Here is a 21,186-nt window from a genome sequence, read left to right as displayed (position 1 = left end):
ATTAATGGTGTTAGCCATCATTGAGAAGGATATAAGTAAACCCATTGCATTACATTGGCACCTTCACTCTGGAAACTTCAAAATTACATTGAAAATTTAAAACGTTTATGGCAGAAAACATACTAGCCCAGGATTTTCAACTACCTGCCCGTGCATTTAGCTTTAGGTATCTGTTAGCCAGATGAAAATATGAACTGAATAAGATAGTTTAGATTTAGTTAGTCACTAAACGTGTGACTGTTTTATAAACAGGGTCCCACACTTCGAGAAATTTGGAAAAAGTTTGGAGAAAAAGACTAGTTTTGTTCCTGATCAGGGAAAATGGAACAGTAGAATGACAGAACAATATGCAGTATCAGTCTAGCACCACAATGTGCTAGCAGATTGTCTTTGATGTGCAATATTAATATGTTGAAGCAAAAACAGTAATACTTACATGTATCTTTTTCAGTTCCCATTTCACTTTCTAATGAACTTGTATTGTGACAAATTGTTGCTTATTATTTGGTAGTTTTTCTCTGGGAACACTATGTTCAACATTTTTGTCAACATTTTCGTCCATAGTAAGCTTTGTCACAAGTCCCACCTCCAACTCCCCTTGGTGGTGAATTTTAATTTCAGATCTTGCTTTGTAGAAATTTGTCAACTGCTAAGGCACTTTTCAATGCAGAATCATATGTTCTGGGCACACATGATGTTGATTACATCAAATATACATCCCATAGTAATATTATATGGAAAGTTCATGTAGACTGCAGATAATGGATTGCCCACTAAATATGACAGACATGGTCATGGGGCAAAGGATTAATAGTCCACTATGAATAGTGGCTGTCTACTTTGTCTTGTCCCGTACAAAATTTTCCAGGCAGATTTCAGATGTGTTTTTTAAGCACTTTCTGCCTAAACCATAATTGCTCATATTATGGGAGCTTAGGTGAATTTCAAGCGGAGTTCAGGCAGATTCGGGGCAGAATTTTAGGCGAAATATGCAAGTTAGTTGTTTTAATATTCCACTTTAAGAATCCGTCTAAGATTTCTGCCTGAAATTCTGTATATAAAAAATTCCAGGCAGACTTCAGGCAGATTTCAGACAGGTTTCTTAAGCGTTTTCTTCCTAACCATAAACTTAAAGAAGCTTCGGCAAATTTCAAGCAGACATTAGGAGGATTTCTGGTGGAACTTTAGGCAAAATATCCAGATTTCCACCTGAAATAAAATTCTACCCAAAGAAACCCCCACCTGAAATTTCCACCTGAAATAGAAATCTGCCTAAGGTTTCTTTCTTAAAAAAGACTGCCTAAAATGTCTACTTAAATATCATCCAATAAAAAATCTGCTTCATATTTCTTGGGAATCAGTGATAAATATTCACAGTAATTTTTAAAATGGATCATACATTTTATTTTGACAGACATTATCAAATAAGATTTAGGTTTTTCTTGTCCTCATTTTCTTTCTTGCATACAAAACCTAATCCATGATGGCATCACTTAAGTCTTTTTCATTAAAATTTTGGCGAGATCTCACTGAAATATTTGTGAGATTTCAAAAAAATTCTGACCAAAACTTTCATCAAATTTCTGGTGAGATTTCACAAAAAATTTTGCCAAACTTTCACCTAAGTTTTGGTGTGATCTCTAACATTTCATTGAAAGTTTTGTGAGAGTTTACTAAAACTTTGCCTTTGGTGAGATTTCATTAAACTTTTGATCATCATTTGGATTTGACTGAAGTTTTGTAGTTTTTTGGGCATTTCAAAAGATTTTAAATAAATAATGGATATGAATTAAACAGCACTTTATTAACCAAGGTGTATTCAGTGTAGATAAAACAAAATTATATAGATGTTGTAATTATGACATCCAAGGCAAGGGATAAGGGAGTTAATAATAATAATAATAATAATAAAGACTTTATTTAGAGAAGGTAACTCAAATAGTTACAGAATTAATCTACCTTGAGACCATTTATCTGTTATGCACAATACATGCATATACAGTATATACAACATGGTGTGAAGAATCTGGCTTGACATTAAATAATTGATTTTAAAAATCAAAGTATCAAGCCTGGAACATATGCACAGGCATCTGTGAACACATAAACATATAAAATATAAAATATTATCCTGCATTGAAAAATTCAACTGTGAAAATGATGCAAAATTACAGAAAAGCATCCATTTGAGAAGAAATGTTGCGAGCCTGACTTATGTCACTTTTATACAGCTAGCTTGATTTTTGATTAATGTACAAACTATGATGCAGTTGTGGTCTCTTGAATTAGTCCATGTTCCATAAGCAGCTGTGACAAACATTTATCATGATATAATTACTCTTAGTTTACACTGAATTCTAACACAACTAGAATATTTAGATAATATACACAATAATACCACACATGATGTTAAAGGATGATTCTGCTTGTGGGCCAAGAAAGCTCCACAAAGATATGACTATCTTCGATAGACATGGGTATCTCGCAACAATATCAACAATTCCCACCAGTGATCTATACATTGTCCCTCCTTAAAATCTTGAAGTTAATCAGTTTGGAGTTATATAACTTTGAAAACATCCTGGTTCAATTCCTTGTCATATTTGGCATGTTAGCCGCTACTGTGAAGCTATTTATGGCACAAAAGCAAAATGTTAGTCCTGGCATTCAGTTATCATACAGATTGACCAATTACGTTCCCGTTGACTTTGCATTCAAGCTATTCTCATTGCTGCACATTTTTCAAATGGTTATTCAAACTCATATCCTGCTTGAACATTCAAATTGCCATGTTTAGCAAGCATGCTCATTCCCATCAGTTTCCGTTACGCGATGATTCATTGGGCAAATATAAAATTTTGACCAATCAGAAAGCTTTTTACAGCGATCATATGTTACATAATATACAGAACAAATACTTAATAGAAGCTCGTTGTGGAATGGGACCAGATAGAGCATTATAAAAAATATATAAAAAAACTTTTGGAGACGATATTAAAAAAAGGTCCATATCGAGGAAAATCAGATTCAGGTCAGGAGAAAAACAAAATTCTGCTTTAAAACGGAAAACAAGAAAACAGTCTTGTTTTAGGGCAGTTAAACCCAATTGAAGTTAAACAAAAATACAACAACAACAACAAAAATTTGAAAAAGAAATATAACAAGGAAACCTGTGGAAAGAAGTTATTGTTCCCAAAATGAACAATAAAATTATTGCTATCAGAAACAGGAAATATAAATGTTTCATAAAATCATTCAGATTGTAAAAAAAACAAAACATAAATTGTATTATATCTTATTGATATTTTGTTTTGAAATGTCAGTAATGTTACAATCACAACATATTAATATATTTTCAGAAGTTTTGACAAACTCTGAAATTTCAATCACAAATTCTCAATATTTTCAGAAATGTTGGCAGTCAGTAAAATTTCAGTCACAAAATTGCACTAATATTTTCATAAATTTTAGTAAAATCTTCTAAAATACTATAATTTTAGTTAAAAATCACATTTGAGTAAATGTCAAAAGAAAATTTCACTGTGATCTTGCTGAAATTTCCATCACATTTTTACTAGGGTATGATTCTTTTAGAGCATATTTTTAATAGGAATAAAAAAAGTTATTTTTCAGAATAAACATTAGATCAAGTCCAAAATTCACCTTACACCAAAGATTCATTTATGCTTGTAGTTCTTTTGATAAAGTACAAAATTACGCATAACATTTCTGCTAAGATCAGTCCTAAGTCTAAAACCCGTCTTAAAGTAGGAAAATGAACTGGACAATCAGGACTTTTCTGTCTAACAGTTATTCTTCAGGAGGAATAGAAGAAATAGTACACTTAATTACACTGGACAACAAATTTTTACAAAAGTCATGTTACTGAAATAAAATTAGTCAATTCTTATCAATTTTTATGTGCTGAACACGAATATGACAGTCAAATTGCAAAATTGGCTCTAGTTTTTTTGTAATCTGCAAGAAATTAATGTTTACATAACGAAATGCATTCCAATAGTAAAAGGTCAACTGTAATAGCCTACCTATAAAAAATCAAGTCATTGACTACATCTTAGATTTCTTCGCCTGTCTCTTGTACAGCTGTTCGGGAGCATCTCTGAGGAGTGTCCAGCAGTAGTCAGCCAGCATTGTAGTGGACCATTTTCCCTGGTATCTTTGTTCCATTGTTGCGATATCTTGATGAAAACGTTCGCCGTGTTCATCACTAACAATACCACAGTTGCTAGGAAAGAAATCCAAATGGGAATGAAGAAAGTGAATCTTTAGAGACATATTGCAGCCAAGTTTCTTATACTTCATCAACATGTCTTCTACTAGTTCCTTATAGTTTTCTGCCCTAACATTTCCGAGGAAGTTTGTAGAAACTAGGCGAAAAGCATTCCATGCTTGTTTCGCGTCACCTTCCAGCAAGTTGTTGAACCGGTCATCTTTGAAAAGCTCTCGAATCTGAGGACCCACAAAAACTCCCTCTTTAATCTTTGCTTCGCAGAGTCGAGGGAATTTTTCATGCAGGTATCGGAATGCTGGCAAAGTCCGGTCAATGGCTTTCACGAAGTTCTTCATCAAACCTAGTTTGATGTGAAGGGGTGGTAGCAAGATTTTCTGAGCCTCAACCAGAGCTGGGTGTTGGATATTCTTCTCTCCAATGGCTACATTCTGCCTGTGAGTCCATTCCTTCCTCATGTAGTGCATTTCCCTTGCTCGGCTATCCCACTCGCATAAGAAACACATGTATTTTGTATATCCTTGCTGCAGTCCCATTAAAAGGGCAACTACCTTCAAATCACCACAGAGGTGCCAGCTGTACTTGTTATACTCAATGGAATTCAGTAGCTGCCTTAAGTTATCGTATGTCTCTTTCATGTGGACAGCATACGCTACTGGAATAGATGGAAGAATGTTTCCATTGTGCAAAAGCACAGCCTTGAGACTCAGTTTCGAAGAGTCCACAAATAGTCTCCATTCTTGTGGGTCATGAGTGATTTTTAAAGCATTCATGAGGCCCTCAATATCGGAACAGAATATCAGATTACTTTCCTTTCTGAAGAAAGGCTCCAATTGCTGGTGGCGCTTTCGATATGCAGTAATTGTGACATCTTCTTCTAGAAGATTCCATTGTTGGAGTCTTGATCCTAGCAATTCTGCCTTGTTCTTTGATAAGTCCAAATCACGAATCAGGTCATTTAGTTCTTCCTGTGTTATTCTGTGTGGGGTTGATGATGCACCACAGTGAAAATCTGGATCACTGCATGCTGATGGACCAGGAGAAGAACAGGTCGACTCACCTTTGTCTTCGTCAGATGAATCAAGAGAATATTCTGCTGGAGGTTCTGGAATAGGAAGTCCCTCACCATGTGGAACTGGTCTCAATGCAGACGGAATGTTTGGGTAGACTATTCTCAACTTCTTTCGCTTCGTTATTCCGCCGGAAAGAGGAGGAACCAAGCAGAAGTAACAGTCATTTAGGTGGTTGCTTGGCTCTCTCCACACCATTGGGACTGCAAACGGCATTGATGACCTTTTGCAATTCAACCACTGTGAAAGCTGTGTTGTACATGTAGCACAGCATATATGCGGAGTCCAAGGCTTGTCTTGGTCACCAACCTTGCATCCGAAGTAAAGATGATATGCCTTCTTCACTTGAGAATTGATACTTTTCTTCTGGTTGGCAAATGTCACTTCCCCACAAATATAGCAAAAATTGTCCGCGGTATTAACACACTTTCGAGGCATTACTGTTCTTTATTGTACGTAAATGGATAAAATAATAAGTTTTATGTAACAGTAGCTTGAACTGTTTCGCACAACGTCTAAAATATTTTAAATGCTGAACCTATCTGATTGGGCTTTATATAGTACACTGCTTACGTCAGCTTCAGCAGCCGCCTGGCATTAGTATAATAGGCCTACACATGTATAGTACACTGCTGACGTCAACTTACTTCAGCAGCCGCATGGCATTAGTATTGCATTGCATCAGAAAATGATGCAATCAACTGTGGATGATGTGAGCATGATGGTATTATGCAATGTTACATCATTATTCCGGATGTTGCTGCAGTCCTACTGGAGAAATTTACACAGTGAAACATAGAAAATGAGGTATATGAATATCTTCAAAACGAGAGCCAATACAAATTTTTCACGGTTATATTCGTGTTCGGCACACCAAAATACTACAGATTAGGGCCTTTTCAAGTCAGTAATGATTTCACTGTTGACCAGTGTTATTAGATGGATTCAGTCTGTCACCTTAGCTGTATTCCTAGTTTGCCTAAAATCGTCTGAAATTTGGGATTTTTAGGAGGAATCTGGCTACAATTTTTGTACAGGGTGGATGTTCACTGAACTTAGTAAACATCCACTCAATGTAGTGGATCTATGTCATAGATTTTATTCTGGCTGTAGTATGTTTTATGGCAACCCTCACTAATTTTATTATGATCACATCATGAGATAGCTCACTAAACAGATGGGAGGATGGGAGTAACCCCCACCCACACACACACACTGTAAACCAGACCATGGCAGGCATCAGTTTCATACCTTGACTGTACCAACTTTACAGAGGTACCATTGTCTTAACATTTATCAGTGATTTAGCTAGAGATACATTACAGGTGAATGTGCATGAGGTAGAGTAGAGAAAATAGCAAGTTTCAAATATCTTGGATATCTCTCAAGCAGTCTATGAAGGTGTACATCAGAAATATTACTAGCTTCAGATTTCATCCCATGGGTGCAGAAATTATTTTACCATCAAGTTGTCCACAGACCAGTAAAAAGTTTACTGGTCCATTTAAAGGACCTGGTTGTGTGTATTTTCACTTTTAAAAAAAAAAAAATATTGGAAGACATGATTGCTAAATTCTTTTTATTATTCGTACTATTTAAATGCATGCAGTAAGTTTGTGACATGTAAGATATACTGGATATTTCAGCTTGTCTTATTTTTGCATTATAATGATGGAATAGTTTGTATGATGCTTATCATTTATTGCATTGTCTTTTACATAGAATTTTAAATAAATTAATATCTGCTAAACAGCTTAATAATTAAATTTAATGTTGCAGCATTAATAATGATTGAAATATAAACTTGAAGACAGAATAATTACGACCAGTAGCAGTTACATGTACAAATGAATGCCATACATGATGCTCTATTTATAGCAAACATGTTTGATTTAGAGCAAGGGATAAAATGAAATGTGTCTGTATCATAATCTTTCTGAAGTATATTCAATAAGAATATTGCTGCATCATATATTGACATAATACAAAAAGAAGAAACATAAACTGTGCTTTGAAAATGTTCTTGTATAACTTTATCCTTAGACTTAGAAAATTACAGATTTTTAAAGAGTGTGAAAATTTTTAAATGCGTGGAATTTTGGAATAGTCTACACTGTTTTTGATGGTTGACTGTCATTAGCTAGTAGCTGTTCATGTCATTAAAGGAATATGTGCTCCCCCCAAAAATCCGAAATAAATATGTTATTTAGTAAGCAGTGTTGTATGCATACAGTGCAACCCCACCATAACACGACCCTCCATAACACGATATCGGATAGAATGCGGTTGTGGCATGGCTCCCAAAATTTCTTATATTCATTCGCACATGAAAAAATATTTTTTGATCCAAGTACATGTACTTGAAATAGTGTATACATTTTTTTGATCTTTTTGGGGAAGAAAGCGCGTATGAATTCGAATATAATATGATCTTGGCTTGGTTCCTGAAATTTTAAATACATGTACGTGTATTTTTCTTGTACTTAGATTTTTTTTTAAGTACAAGAAATAGTGTGTAAAACGTTTTTTATCATTTTGAGGAAGAGTTCTCATATGGATTTTAATATAATATGATCGTGGCGTAGCTTCTGAAATTTAACAATTTCACCAGGTTCTTGAAGTGTTATGCCAAAATAAACATTATCAGAAATGTTACTTGTTACTGATCCATGAGTAAAGCCAATAAGTCGTCTTTGTGATTAGTCTTCAATTAATTCTGTATACAATCGTTGCTCAGACAATAGCCAACATGTGTTTCTTCTTTAACTACATGTCCAACCAAGCAGCAGACAATGCAGTGGCTGATAAAAGATTCTCATAATTTAATAAACATCAAAAAATGAAAGCCACCATGTTTGTTGGGCTTGGCGGTGTTATTAGATGCAATCAGTTGACCAGTAAATAATGCCCACTTTATTAGCTGGAAATTGAAAGGATATCAAATTGTACATGCGTTCAGCTTAAAATTTATAAAAGTGACTCGTGACCATTGCAGGCCTACTGCACTTAGTTCTCTGGTTTTACATGTGTATCTTGTTTGTTTTTAAACTCGTTATTAATTTCCAATTTTTTATTAAAATATTTTACTGTTATGGAAAAGCAAGTTCACAAATGCAAGTCGTTCTCTGCACTTTGCGCAATGATAAGTATAGTGGTTGTCACATGTTTCTTTCGATATTCACAAAATCTGAAGTGAAAGTTATATGCACACTGAAAGCAGTGTTGATTGTTAATTATTCTTGCCGTAGTCATTCAAACAAATAGGCATACAAGCGTTAATTATTGGAAATTTGCAGTGGATAAATGTACACGGAAACGCATATGAGAAAATTTTAGCAGTATGAAATTTGTACAGACACTGTTCATAGACCCTGGAACCTAATGAACCATACACGTGCTTCGTCTTTCTTAACCTAATTTTGCTGTTAATTTTTCCCATTGAATTCAGATATATAATGAGCTGTGACAAAATTATGGAATAGTTTAAATATGTATGCAATGTTTGCAATGGAATTGCATGTATTATGGATTAATTGCAAGCCCCTATGGTGCGATATCAGATGGCAAGTAAATGGTGTTAATGCTCTGTTCATGCTGTATATTAGATGCTGAATTCAGACATAATGATCTGGGACAAAATTATTGAATATTGTTAATCAATGTGCAATTTTTCAATGGAATTGCATACATTATGGATGAACTGCATGCCATGATGGCACGATAGTAAATGGTGTTGATACCCTATTCATCGTATCACTAGACATGAACACATGTATATGTGCCAACGAGTTGTTCTCTGAAAAAAGTAAAATACTGCAAAACCCCGCATTAACATGACCCCGATATTAACATGATCCATATTTTTTTACCCCATTTTATCGCATTATAGCAGGGTTAAACTGTAAATTAATTAACAGTAAGGAAATAAGGTGGGATATAAAATGTGGGAAATAGTTATCACATGTATGGTAGCTTGAGACCACATTTGAACTGTTAACATAAATTCACACCCATTTTAGGCATTGTTAGTTATATTAAAAAAGGGCATTGTTTATTTGTCAATCAGTTGCTAGTGCTTTCACCCACTGCAGAACAGGCAGTTTCTTTGAAGTATGTTGAAGAGGCTTGAGTCTGACGTTTAGCTATTGTGCAGTTTGGGCACAGCTGACCAGAATATGAAATAGGGGCACGTTGGGGGATGGGTGGAATAACGTACTCCACAGGGAGAAAAGACATATCTTTTGAGAATTTCAATTGTATTGGACCCGAAAAATCGGTGAATATTTAATGACAACAATGCGTATGCCACAAAAACTTCCTGATGGTAGGTCCCAGCTGCATGTTTTCAGATTCAATCTCCCAACTTGGTTTTTGAAAAGATTTATTTTTTGCATGACATGCTAGAAAAACTGATCGGTATTAACTAAATTTATTCAACGACTATTTGAATTCTTTGGAAATCTTTCTGTACATTTGAAACTTCAATGCAGAAGGGGTATTTTTCATTGGCATGTATTTGGATTTCTTTAAACTATTGGAATTGAAAGGACTTTTAGGAAATAGGAATTCATTCACCATGAAGTAAGTTAATTTAATTTTTTTCACTAATGTATTTTGAGAAATAAATTATTTTCAATTATGCAAAACATTTTTTGTTTTGCTATTTGTTGTTGCATGTTGTAAGTCCCTGGATTCGTAACATGGGATTGATGGTAAAAGTAAAAGATCAATGAGCAAAATTAACATATATTATTTACCCTGCCAGGATTCCTGTTTGGTGACACATTCCTTCTTCAAAATATCACAACCAGTTGTAAATGAATTGACAACTTGTGCCCACATGTACTTGATGTGAGCTTGATGTTGAGAAAAAAAACAATAATCTGAAGGAAAAAAAATCATACAGAGCAGTGTTTTATCTGGACATAGAATGCAATTAATTTTACTATATATTCTCTACATTTGTTTCTCAGTACTGACCTTTCCACTGTGTGACAATCAATACAGATCATATGTTAATCTAAAATACATTCAAAGATGACTTCACGGTACAGTTCTTGTCAAAGGTTCACCTGCATTTTTTGAGAGGGTGGACTGTAAACAGCAGCATGTAAACAGAACATCGATTTCACTTCCAGATCATCACCAAGGCCTTATTACTCGCTATGCACTACCACTGAAATACACACAGACAACAACCTGAGCTCATATTCTCAAGAATAAACAATTACCTTTAAATCCCTACCAAAAGTGCATAAATCTAACTCTTCTATTAGCACCAAAATGAGAGAGGAAAAAATGTTCTAATAATACACTAGAACAACATTCGGACTATTATTTGTGACCTGATTCCTGACAGGCCAATTTTAGTCAAATTTTTATATTTGCAAGCCACGCCTATTTCAACTTTATTCATGAAGTCTTTTTGAATTTCCTTACAAACAAGGCATGTGACACCTTTCAGAAAGTGTGTAGTGCTGGTGTTCCACAGTGTGCAAGTTTTGGTCCAAGTGCTCTTGAGAAACCAAAACTAAATTTGCTATATCTTCCTTAATTATTGGAATTTTTTAATGCAGTAAAAACCTAATTGTAATACAAGATAAGGCCTGTCTGAAAATATGTTTGAAATTTTTAAAATTTTGAAAAATTAAATTTTAATGGAAATTTAAATAAACATTTAAATTTTAAAAACTAAATTTTATTGAAAAACTAAATTTTCATACAAGTTTTAAAACTCAGTCTGACAAATTTTAGACTGCAAAGTTGACTAATGAATGGTATTTAAAATAAATGGTAGTTTGGGTCTGTAAAACTGATAACATAGTTCCCTGGGGTAGTGAAGCAACATAGCTCAGTGATTTTGGCAACAAACCACAATATGTGTGTCCAGATGCATATAGGTGTATACACTAAAGAAACAATGAAAGGTGCTATGTTCCACATTTATTGTGTTGGGTACCTAGGCAGTTGTTTGTGTAACTTAAATAGCGCACTCAGATTTAAAGTTCTGATGGGACGACTACCATTTTTTGTAGCAAAAATGCATTCACTTCAATGTTGATAACTACAAAAAGGCAACAATGGGATAGGAAAATAGTTTCTTGGGAGGCTCTACCTTACTGAAAAATGGTGCTAATCTCTCTCATGAAGACATAAGCCATGTCTTTGAGGTGCTATATGTCAATATGGTGATATGAACTAATCTTGATCTCTTACAGCAGTAAACTGCACATGTCCTTTTGAAATCTTGCTATCACCACTGGACTACTGGAGAGCATCCAGACTGATCCAACTCTAACACTTTGTTCCAGATACCAGGCTAGACCTGAAAAGATGTAGCATGTTTCATTTAGTTCTAGAAAATTGTAAGATGTAGGTAAATGAAGTTAAAATGTGTTAAATATGTGAGTTCAAAATAACATTACAGTTGCAAGCATGGGAAAAAAATATTAAACTTGACTGAGTGACACTCAGAAATGTGAAGCAGTATTATTCACGAGGGAAATGTTGCTAGTGAATACAGCCAAATGTGGCCATACTGATCAACTATAGGTACCAATAAATCCTATATCAACTAAATGTGAAATTCTGATCCCCAAAATTTGCAAACAAGGATGGAAATTTGCATATGTGGGACACATACAATGTACTTGGTAAGATCAAATGTGCAGACATAATTCAAATGATCTGTTTGAACATTTATAGTGTAATTTTAAGAGTGTTGGTTCCCAGTTATTAAGCTCAGTGATTCAATGGAATCATATCAGATGATGCTACAATACCGCACTCTGTCAAAGTACTAAATTGAAATATGTTACCATACATAGGCATTTTCATGATGAAAATAACATTTTGTGATATTTTCAGATTCACTATAGGTACAGTGTCAGGCAATATGATGTACTGAATGTGGACGTTTGATCCCAAACGTTCTAAAATATGTGGATATTTGTTCATGTGGGATATGTAACCATGTTCAGATCAATTTTACAAAGTTAAATTCAAATAATCTGTTTGAATATTTCTTATATAATCTTTAGAGTGTCAGTTAACAAATATTATTAGTAATTAATAATGCATAAAGCAAGATGGATCATTAGAATTCCCATAACATCATAAAGGCCACAATCTCACACTACATCAGTCAATATCTTATTCAAACTTAAAATAAAATGGAATGCATTTTGTGTTCAGCTTGCATTATATTGCTGTTTTCTTACATCCAAGGGTAAATATACCTGGTTAAAGTATAATATATCCCTTTGACCTGTATTTCTTTCTCAGACAGTTTAAAATTATTTAGTAGAGAACTTGAGTAGGTCCTATTATGAAGTTTTCATCTCTGTCCTCTCACTAAATACCCTTCAGCAATGTTTATGAACAATTACTGAAGGCTGTACAAGCGATTTAAAAAAATGTCATTTAAATTTTTAAAATAATTTTTTTTTACTTTTAATTTCATTCTTATATTTTCAAAGTCAGTATACATAACATATTAAAATTTCATATGTCTGTTATTAATAATAAAGATTTTATGCCAATTTAAACTTTACTCAAATACTGCACTGACAGGACATACAGGGCTGAGCAAATCCCATAGCCCGACGTCCCGGACTAGTCATTTTTGAAGTTGGACAAGTAAAATTTTCAAAGTTGCTATTCCGGGACAAGTGCTTTTTAAAAAAGGTGGGCTAGTCCTTATTTTCATGCTTTAATCACTATATCTGCCTTTATTTGGCCAATCATGCCCTCTGGGCGTACTGAATACTTGATTCTACCCCTCTTCGTGTATACATTTACATCCTGTTACCGCTTGACTGCATATTGGGCTAAGCGACCAGATTATCGGCAAATCAAAACATGTCAAACAAAAGAAAGCCAGTATGATCAATTAGCATTGTTGTAAGCGGTTTTGTTGCAATGAGTTTACTCAATCTATATCATAACGAGCGGCTCACTATGATTTTAATCCAGCGAGTCAGTGGAATTAAATTAATGAAAGGTACTTTACCGACATCAGTGTTGGTTTTCTTTGTGAACTGATTAAATGACAGTAATGATTCTTTAATTTATAATTGATTATACAGATGATTAACATCCATGTGCGATATTGTGTTTGAAGCGAAACAATTGCGCTAATTAATGAGCTGTTTCAGTTCGTATTTAAAAGAGATCACTTTATAAGTAGTTGTCAAGCAAGCTGATAGTTACTCTGTGGATAAAATGAGTTTGCTAAATTATTTTCGCAAGGAAGGTAATAACGGCAATTCAGCGAAGGTAAATTTGTTTGAAAATGGAGGGATAAAACGTAAGACAGATACTGAGTGTGTGGTAGCTATTTCTGAGTGTGAACGAGGATTTAGTTCAGTGAACTTAATCAAGACTTCTTTAAGGAATTCCTTAAACCAAAAGAGTTTACAAATGCTAATGAACATTTCTGCAAATGGACCAGAGCTTGATGACTTTAACCCAGACACAGCTTTCAACTGCTGGCTTAGTGCTGGTGCAGGTGGCAGAAATATACATGGACATATTTTCAAATCCATCAGCTAAAACATATATACATGAACCTGAAGAAGCCATTGTTTTTGAAAAATTAAATTCTTTTAAGAAATAATTATGTTGTATGTTATTTTTTTCCCCTTTTTTCTATGGATTAAGTACATACATCTCATCAAATCTTGGCAAGTGATTACCATTTTGGGACCAGTGAAAAGTAAGGTGGGACTAGTGAAGAGAAAGGTGGGACTAGTGAATTTTCTGAAACCACTTGTCCTGGACTAGTGGTTAAAAAAAACATTTGCTCAGCCCTGACATAGAACACAATTAATTTTACAATATATCCTAACCACTCTGGTGGCCTAGTAGTTAAAGCATCCACCTCGGATGCAGGAGGTCGTGGGTTCAATCCCCGGCCGAGTCATACCATTGACTTACATACTAACAGCTGCCTCGCTTGGTGCTCAGGTTAGTGTTAGGACTGGTCAGACTGGTGTCAGGATAATGTGACTGGGTGGGACATCATGCTACATGTCTGTGGCATGATGCCCCAGTGCTAGACATCACTATAAACTGCCACATTGCAAACATCGTAGCGATATGACTGAAAAATTGTTAAAGCTATGTTAAAAATCCAAGTCACACACTATATATTCACTACATTTGTTTCTCAGTACTGACCTTTCCACTGTGTGACAATCAACACAAATCATGTTAATCTAAAATACCTTCAAAGATGACTTCATGGTCAAGTTCATGTCAATGGTTCACCTACATTATTTTGAGAGGCTGTACTGCAAACAGCAACATGTAAACAAAACACAGATTTCATCACCAAGGCCTTATTACTCACTGTGTACTGTCTCCGAAATACAAAGACAACCACACCCTCAGCTCATATTATCAAGAATAAATAATTACCTTAAATCTCTCCCAAATATGCATAAATCTAACTAATGGTTAGAGCATCCACCTCGGATGCAGGAGGCCGTTTGTTCGATCCCCGGCCAAGTCATACCAAAGACTTTTAAAAAATGGTACTAACAGCTGCCTCGCTTAGCGCACAGCATTAAGACGTTAGCGTTAGGACCAGTTGTCCTGGTGTCAGGATAATATGACTGGGTGGGGCATGATGCTACATGTCTGCAGCATGATGCTCCAGTGCTAGACATCACTATAAACTGTCACATTGCAGACATCGTAGCGATATGACTGATTTTTTTTAAAAGCTACATTAAAAATCCAAATCACATACACACATATTAACTTGACTATTCCCCCAAAAATGGAATGGTTGTTTCTAATACATTTATATTCAGTTCAGGAAACTTTTATGCTCCAAAACTACAAACTTGCATGTGTGTATGAATCAGACTTAAGTCACATGTATAATCAAGAAGAAACAATTGAGTTGTGCATGTAGATTTTTTAATTCAAAATAATGATCAATTATAAATCAAACTGATAAAAGTATGATACTTCACTCTTATTCCAAAACTCGTGGATTGCTTTACAATTAGTAACAGTAACTCATAAAAACCCCAAAGAAATCAGATTTTGCAAGTTGACTTTTAGTTTTCCATTCATGAAAAAAATTCAAGTAGTGAAAGTGCCATTCGACCTCTGAGTGTTTCAGATGGTTCATTTAGACCCACAACAGTTATCCTAAAGCTTTTTTGAAATTTAGGACAATGGAGACAATTTCAGGACAAGTTTGTGAATAACCATGTCATTTAGGGTGTCCAACTGTTAACAGATTGTTGTTGGTACATGTAATACAGACTATGGAGTTGTGAATGAAATGCAATTTTATCAGTATTTTACCTGAATGGATGGAATGCAGATTCAGTTTGTTTTAATATTCTTTATCTTAAAGGTTGACAAAACCAATAACAAAGGAACAAATTAATTTCAGCAGTCAAGTGATAACAAAATAACTTGTTCATTGTCAGAAGGCATTCATTGATTGCAGTCCTGTCACTGGTACTTGATTGATGTAGCGGATAACTACATTATTTGCTTTCTTGTACATTATTTATGTTCTGTTTGTTTTAGATGAAATTTCCACCTGACTAGTTCTTATTTAAAATATGAACATCAAACTAAGTAAATACTGAACTTTTTATGATATTGATAATTAGTGATAGGTATTCTAAAAGTTAAAACCGGGTCTATTGTAGAATGTGCAATTATGGGATTCACAATTTTTTTTTTTAAGATTGTGCCAGAAGTTAACTGAATGTGTCAAAACTGTGCCTCATATTTTCAAGTCATCAGAACCTCATCCTTTTTTAAAATATTCATTTCTAGAATAAACTCTTTTGTCCATCTTGGAATTTTCTCCAGAAGGCTGCTTGCCTCTGCCACATTTGTTAAAATTTGGTTTCATTAGAATTATTATTGAACCAAGACATTTTACTTAAATAAAAAAGTAAAAATAATATACAGTTTTAGCTCTACTGGTCATAGATGAGAAGAGCTTATGGGATGGTCCATTGTTTGACGTCTGTTGTCGGTTGACCATTCATATGTCTGTTAGCAAAAGATTATCATTGCTACTCATCCTAAACTACTTGGAGCATGGTCATGAACCTTTATACACACGTTCATCCCATTGTCTAGGTGGTCCTAAATGAAAATGGTAATATATGGACATGGTCGAGTATGGCCATAACAACTGCCATCTTGAAAATCTTCTTATTACCTCTCCTGAATGGGATGACCATGGGGTGTAAGACTTATTATGTCTATTTGGGCCTTAATAAAGATAGAACAGATCTAACATCCAAAAAAGTCACCATGGCAGCCATCATGAAAATCTTCTTGCTTTTCATTGTAAATGGAATGGTATTTTGACATAGGTTTCATAAAAAGACTTGTGATGTCTACTCGCTCTTAAATGAAAATGGTGCCAATCTGGCAGCCATTTGAAAACCTTGTTCTTGCTAATCAATTGAAATGGAGGGCATAATTACATGTGAATTTCATCATAATACCTCTTATGTTGATAACTAATTGATCCTAAATGAGAATGGTGCAAATAATACTTCCAGTGTGGCTGCTGATAGGGCCAGCTTGATAATCTTGAATGGATGGTTATCCACACATCAGAAATGGTTTCAATATGGTTAAAAAGTAGAAATCGCCTTAGCCTGGATTCTTGGGAATTTGTTTTTACCATTTGAGTGTCTATCCCATCAAGGCATGCTTGTATTAAGTTGAACTGGAAAGTAAATCCTGTTTTAAACCCCAATAAAGTCAAAATTAAATGAAAAATTTGTATATATAAAAATAATCATTTTGTTTGGGATTTACTTTATGTGAGTGAAAGATTTTCCTGTGATAATATAACAAATTTTTCTCCAATTTAAACAGGATCTTTCTAGCTCTGAAGCCATTGGGCCATTGGGATGGGTCAGTGGCATACTTTACTGTATAAAGCAATGCCAAACTTAGGTCACAATAAATTTAATATATAAAGTCATTGGACTGTTTCCATATATTATCATTTTTGAAACCTAAAAATATTTTTGAAACTTAAATGAGGTGCATATCTTAACTTCACCATTGCCAGTTCCAAGCCTGGATGTAAAAGGAGGAGGGTTGGGCATGGAGTTAGCAACCCAACCCAACCCAGTAAAACCCAGCTTGCTACAAAAATAAAAAACGGAAAGCCTGAGGGAGGAAGAGTCTTCAGGGGGATGGCACAGGACAGTAGTCTCTGGCCATCTTTTGTGGGCTAATACCACAGCAGGGGTGACGGGCAAAACTGACTGATACCTTGATGTACAATGGTCTAGTCAATGGCTCAGTGGTTGGTGTCATTAGTAGGGAAAAGATCTCCAGATGGGCATTATCATGTGCAGTTTGCAGTACCCTTGGTAGATGTTAAATTTACCTGTATTTCAACGCCATTTCTTCTCTTGCAGTCATGGTGATTTCTACACTATTGTGGATTTACCTGAGGGAGATCACCAATACAAGTTCTATGTAGATGGCCAGTGGGTGCATGACGCCAGTGAAGTAAGGTTATGTGCAGTTGACTAGGAGCAGAAATAGCCATGTCTGTTCATTAGAAAATATGTTAAAAAATTGTGTGGGTGGGGGGTGGACTGAAATTTTAATCTAAATGAATGGTAGTTAAGTCACAATCAGTTTAGGTTAAGTGGAATGAAAAAAATTTAAGTTTAGATATTTTTAATGTTTTCTGGAAAAAAAAGTACTTAGGTTACAGATCAATTTTGGTTCAAGGTCCAACAAACTGATAATGCAAATGTTTTGATTTTGTGTTTTATGGCATAACTACACGCATAGGTTACTTAGTGCAGAGGTAGTTGAGTCAAGTGCTTTGCCCAAGGGCTTTCCATGGTAGCTGATCCAAATGACTAGTTTATAACCCATACATTTTCAGTCAAGAGTATGCACACTATCTACCAGTGCACCTTGACTTACATTTTAGCCTTCATCGCTAGCCAGGTTATATGATAACCCTATCTACACTTTGGTGTATTGTGCAGATTTTTCTGTGCTTCGAGTCTGTGAATTTCATTGGTTCATTTCATCCAATCAAAATTAAGTTGTTCAGATGTGAACACTGTTCCTACATGATCGAGACAAGGGGAGCACACAACTTGAATGGAATGATAAATAAGCAATTTTCTGCTGCCAGTTTGTGTTTGTACAAATACTTTTCACTCAAATACACCTGTAATGGCTTCCATTGTTATGTAATGATACTTTTGATATTAAACTTACAAAGTATCCATTTGAAGTCATTTGCCTCCACCATGTTTAGCTGATGTATAATGCACCACTGTTACACACTGTTGGTTAGTTGGCATTACATGCCAAGGGAGGCAAGATATAGGTAAGATTATCATATTTGAACCTTGGCTAGTGAAGATGCTTTTTAGCATTGGTTAGTAATTAGTTTTGACTGATCACTCATTTGGCCCACCTGCTAATCTAACTTTACTGTTGTAGATTCAAATAAACTGCTGCTCACTAGGTGTGGGTTACAGGGCTTGAAATGAGCACTAATCTGTTGTCCCACAGTAATTTTGCTGAGTGGACACTAAAACCCAGCCATGAATAATCCATAGGAGCAGTGAAACTTGTTGCTGGTCGTTATTGTAATCATTAAGGCATATTTAGCATATCCTCTGATGGTTAATTGATCTGTTTATTGAGCACCTGGAAATATTTAGCACTTAATGAGGTACAAAAAAATGCTCATGACTTATATGGACACCTGTTGAACCACTCATATATTCATCAAGTAAATCAGTGTAATTATTGTCAAAAGTCTTCACACATGTGGAACTAGCCTGGTGTACTGCCCCAAAGAACTAAGTTCATAACTGATGATAACAAAGTTATAGATATCAGGATAATATTGACAAATCGGAAAAAGGCCAGTTTGTCAACTCATCAATCCAGAATTATACCAAACTGTGTTTTAATTGTTCATTGTTGATAAACATTGAATGTATAGCATGGTGACAATTAGAGACATGGAATTTTTTTTAATATGTGCAGCCACCAGTGAAATCACAGAAATTAGATGATCAGAAGATATTGCAAATGCAAATACGATCAAGAGAAAAGACTAAGAAATTACTAGAAATGCTGGTACATTGAGCACATATGGGTGAAGTGCGACCCAGGGCAGGCAGTATGTTGTACACTTTCTGTACTGAGTATTCAGAGAAGAACAAAAGTGTGCAGGTTACTTCATTTGGGAGTCTTTTTGAAGAAATACATTTATCACTTTCAGTTAATGAGTAATTAATGTTGAATTAGAAACTGAACTGACTTCATTTGATTTTAGCAGGATCAGTGAAATTGAGGCAGGTAAAGTAAAACAATTTGCTTGGTGATCCTGTGGATTAGCAAAATATAATCCTTATTTTGAGCTCTGGAGTTATTATGTAATGGCAGCTACACAGAAAGCTTGCAAGGGCATCATGTCTGAAAGTTCAATCCCATGGTGATTTGTGCTATGTATTCAGCCAATTGCAGTAAAATTACCCGCAGTCATAAAAGTAGGTTCTCATTTAGTTTTCGCGAACTGTTCAATCTGTACTTAAAATTTGTATTTATGTAAATAGAGCATTGTTAAAGTAAAATCTTTTAATTTTTTATATAAAATCTGTTCATCGATATACCAGTACATTTTTTTTGTCTTATGTTCAGCCTATTGTATCCAAAACATTGACGATTTTGTACAGTGTAGTAAAATCAGAGATGTTACTCTTACTTGTTTTTGAACAACCAGTAGATTTAAAGTACATTTAAATTAAGGGTTCATTTCTATATAGATTTTATGTATGAACATGTGATATTTTCCTTTCAGCCAGCAAAACCAAACTCCTTGGGCACATTAAACAATGTTATGAGAGTTAAACAATCAGACTTTGAAGTATTTGAGGCACTGGATTTGGACAGTCTTAATTCTCCACACAAAAAAAGTGGTAAAGTATCTCTTTGTGGCATCAACCGTAGAATTTTCCTCTCGTATACTAATGTACTGTGTATTTTCTTTCCAGCCAACTGTATCAAACAATGTGGGCACCTTTAACAATGTCGTCCATGTCAGAAAGTCGGACTTTGAGGTCTTCGACGCTCTAGATTTAGACAGCAGCAATACATCAACACACAAAAAAAGCGGTATAAACATATCAAACTGTACAGTGTTTTACCTGAATACTTTAAATGTTGTTACCATTTTAGTGCATTATTGCATTTTACTTCACAACAGCTGTTTTCAGCTGCATTATTATGAACAGCTGTTTTATGCTGCAACCTTGTTAAAAGCTATTTCTGCTGCAGTAATATCAACAGTTGTTTCTCTTGTAGTATTATCATCAGATGCTTTCACTTGCTCTATTTACAACAGCTGTTTTCTGTTTCTGTATCAACCAGAACTAAAATTCATCATAGGATTGCCCAGGACTTGAACCTAATTTGTCATGAGTAATATTTTGCATAAGTACACACAAACATGAAACACATCAGCAGCTATATTACTAAATCTTTAGAGTCCTTTTCTCATGTCACTGCTATCTAGCAAAAAAAAGGCTATACCAATTGCTTCAGCACTTAATGTTCATGCACACAGTGAAGTTCAACTTGAACCATTTACCAGCACTGAACTTTACATTAGAATATTTGAACTGTTGAAATTACGTTACATTGAGGTGTTGGTGGTTCTATAGCTTGAGATTACAGTTACTATGAAGTAGTGTATTTTATGATGACATTACTTTAGAGTATGGCTGCATAAACAGTTTTTTCAAAGATATGAACCTGTTGATCATAATAATGAGGCAGATGGCCTTAGGCAGTCTTGGATGTAAAGTTAAGTTT

General features: G+C 34.7%; 1 protein-coding gene across 7 annotated transcripts in view; it reads left to right on the top strand.

Annotated features, from left to right (window-relative positions):
- The window catches only part of LOC149805709 (5'-AMP-activated protein kinase subunit beta-2-like), an 85,898-nt gene that overhangs the window by 21,029 nt on the left and 43,683 nt on the right, over nt 1–21,186 (top strand). For 4 of the 7 annotated variants that reach the window (XM_089950378.1, XM_089950375.1, XM_089950379.1 and 1 more), the window contains exons 3-4: nt 17,748–17,841; nt 20,367–20,487. In XM_089950378.1, coding sequence (XP_089806504.1) covers nt 17,748–17,841; nt 20,367–20,487 — 215 coding nt within the window. Of the gene's footprint in view, nt 1–17,747; nt 17,842–20,173; nt 20,292–20,366; nt 20,488–21,186 lie in introns of all 7 variants that reach the window. The other 3 variants (XM_089950382.1, XM_089950376.1, XM_089950380.1) reach the window with 1 other exon arrangement.

The sequence above is a fragment of the Sinohyriopsis cumingii genome, chromosome 2 (genome assembly GCF_028554795.1).
Source record: "Sinohyriopsis cumingii isolate HCF-2022 chromosome 2, ASM2855479v2, whole genome shotgun sequence".
Classification (NCBI taxonomy): domain Eukaryota; kingdom Metazoa; phylum Mollusca; class Bivalvia; order Unionida; family Unionidae; genus Sinohyriopsis; species Sinohyriopsis cumingii.
This window is presented reverse-complemented; position numbering and strand designations above follow the sequence as displayed.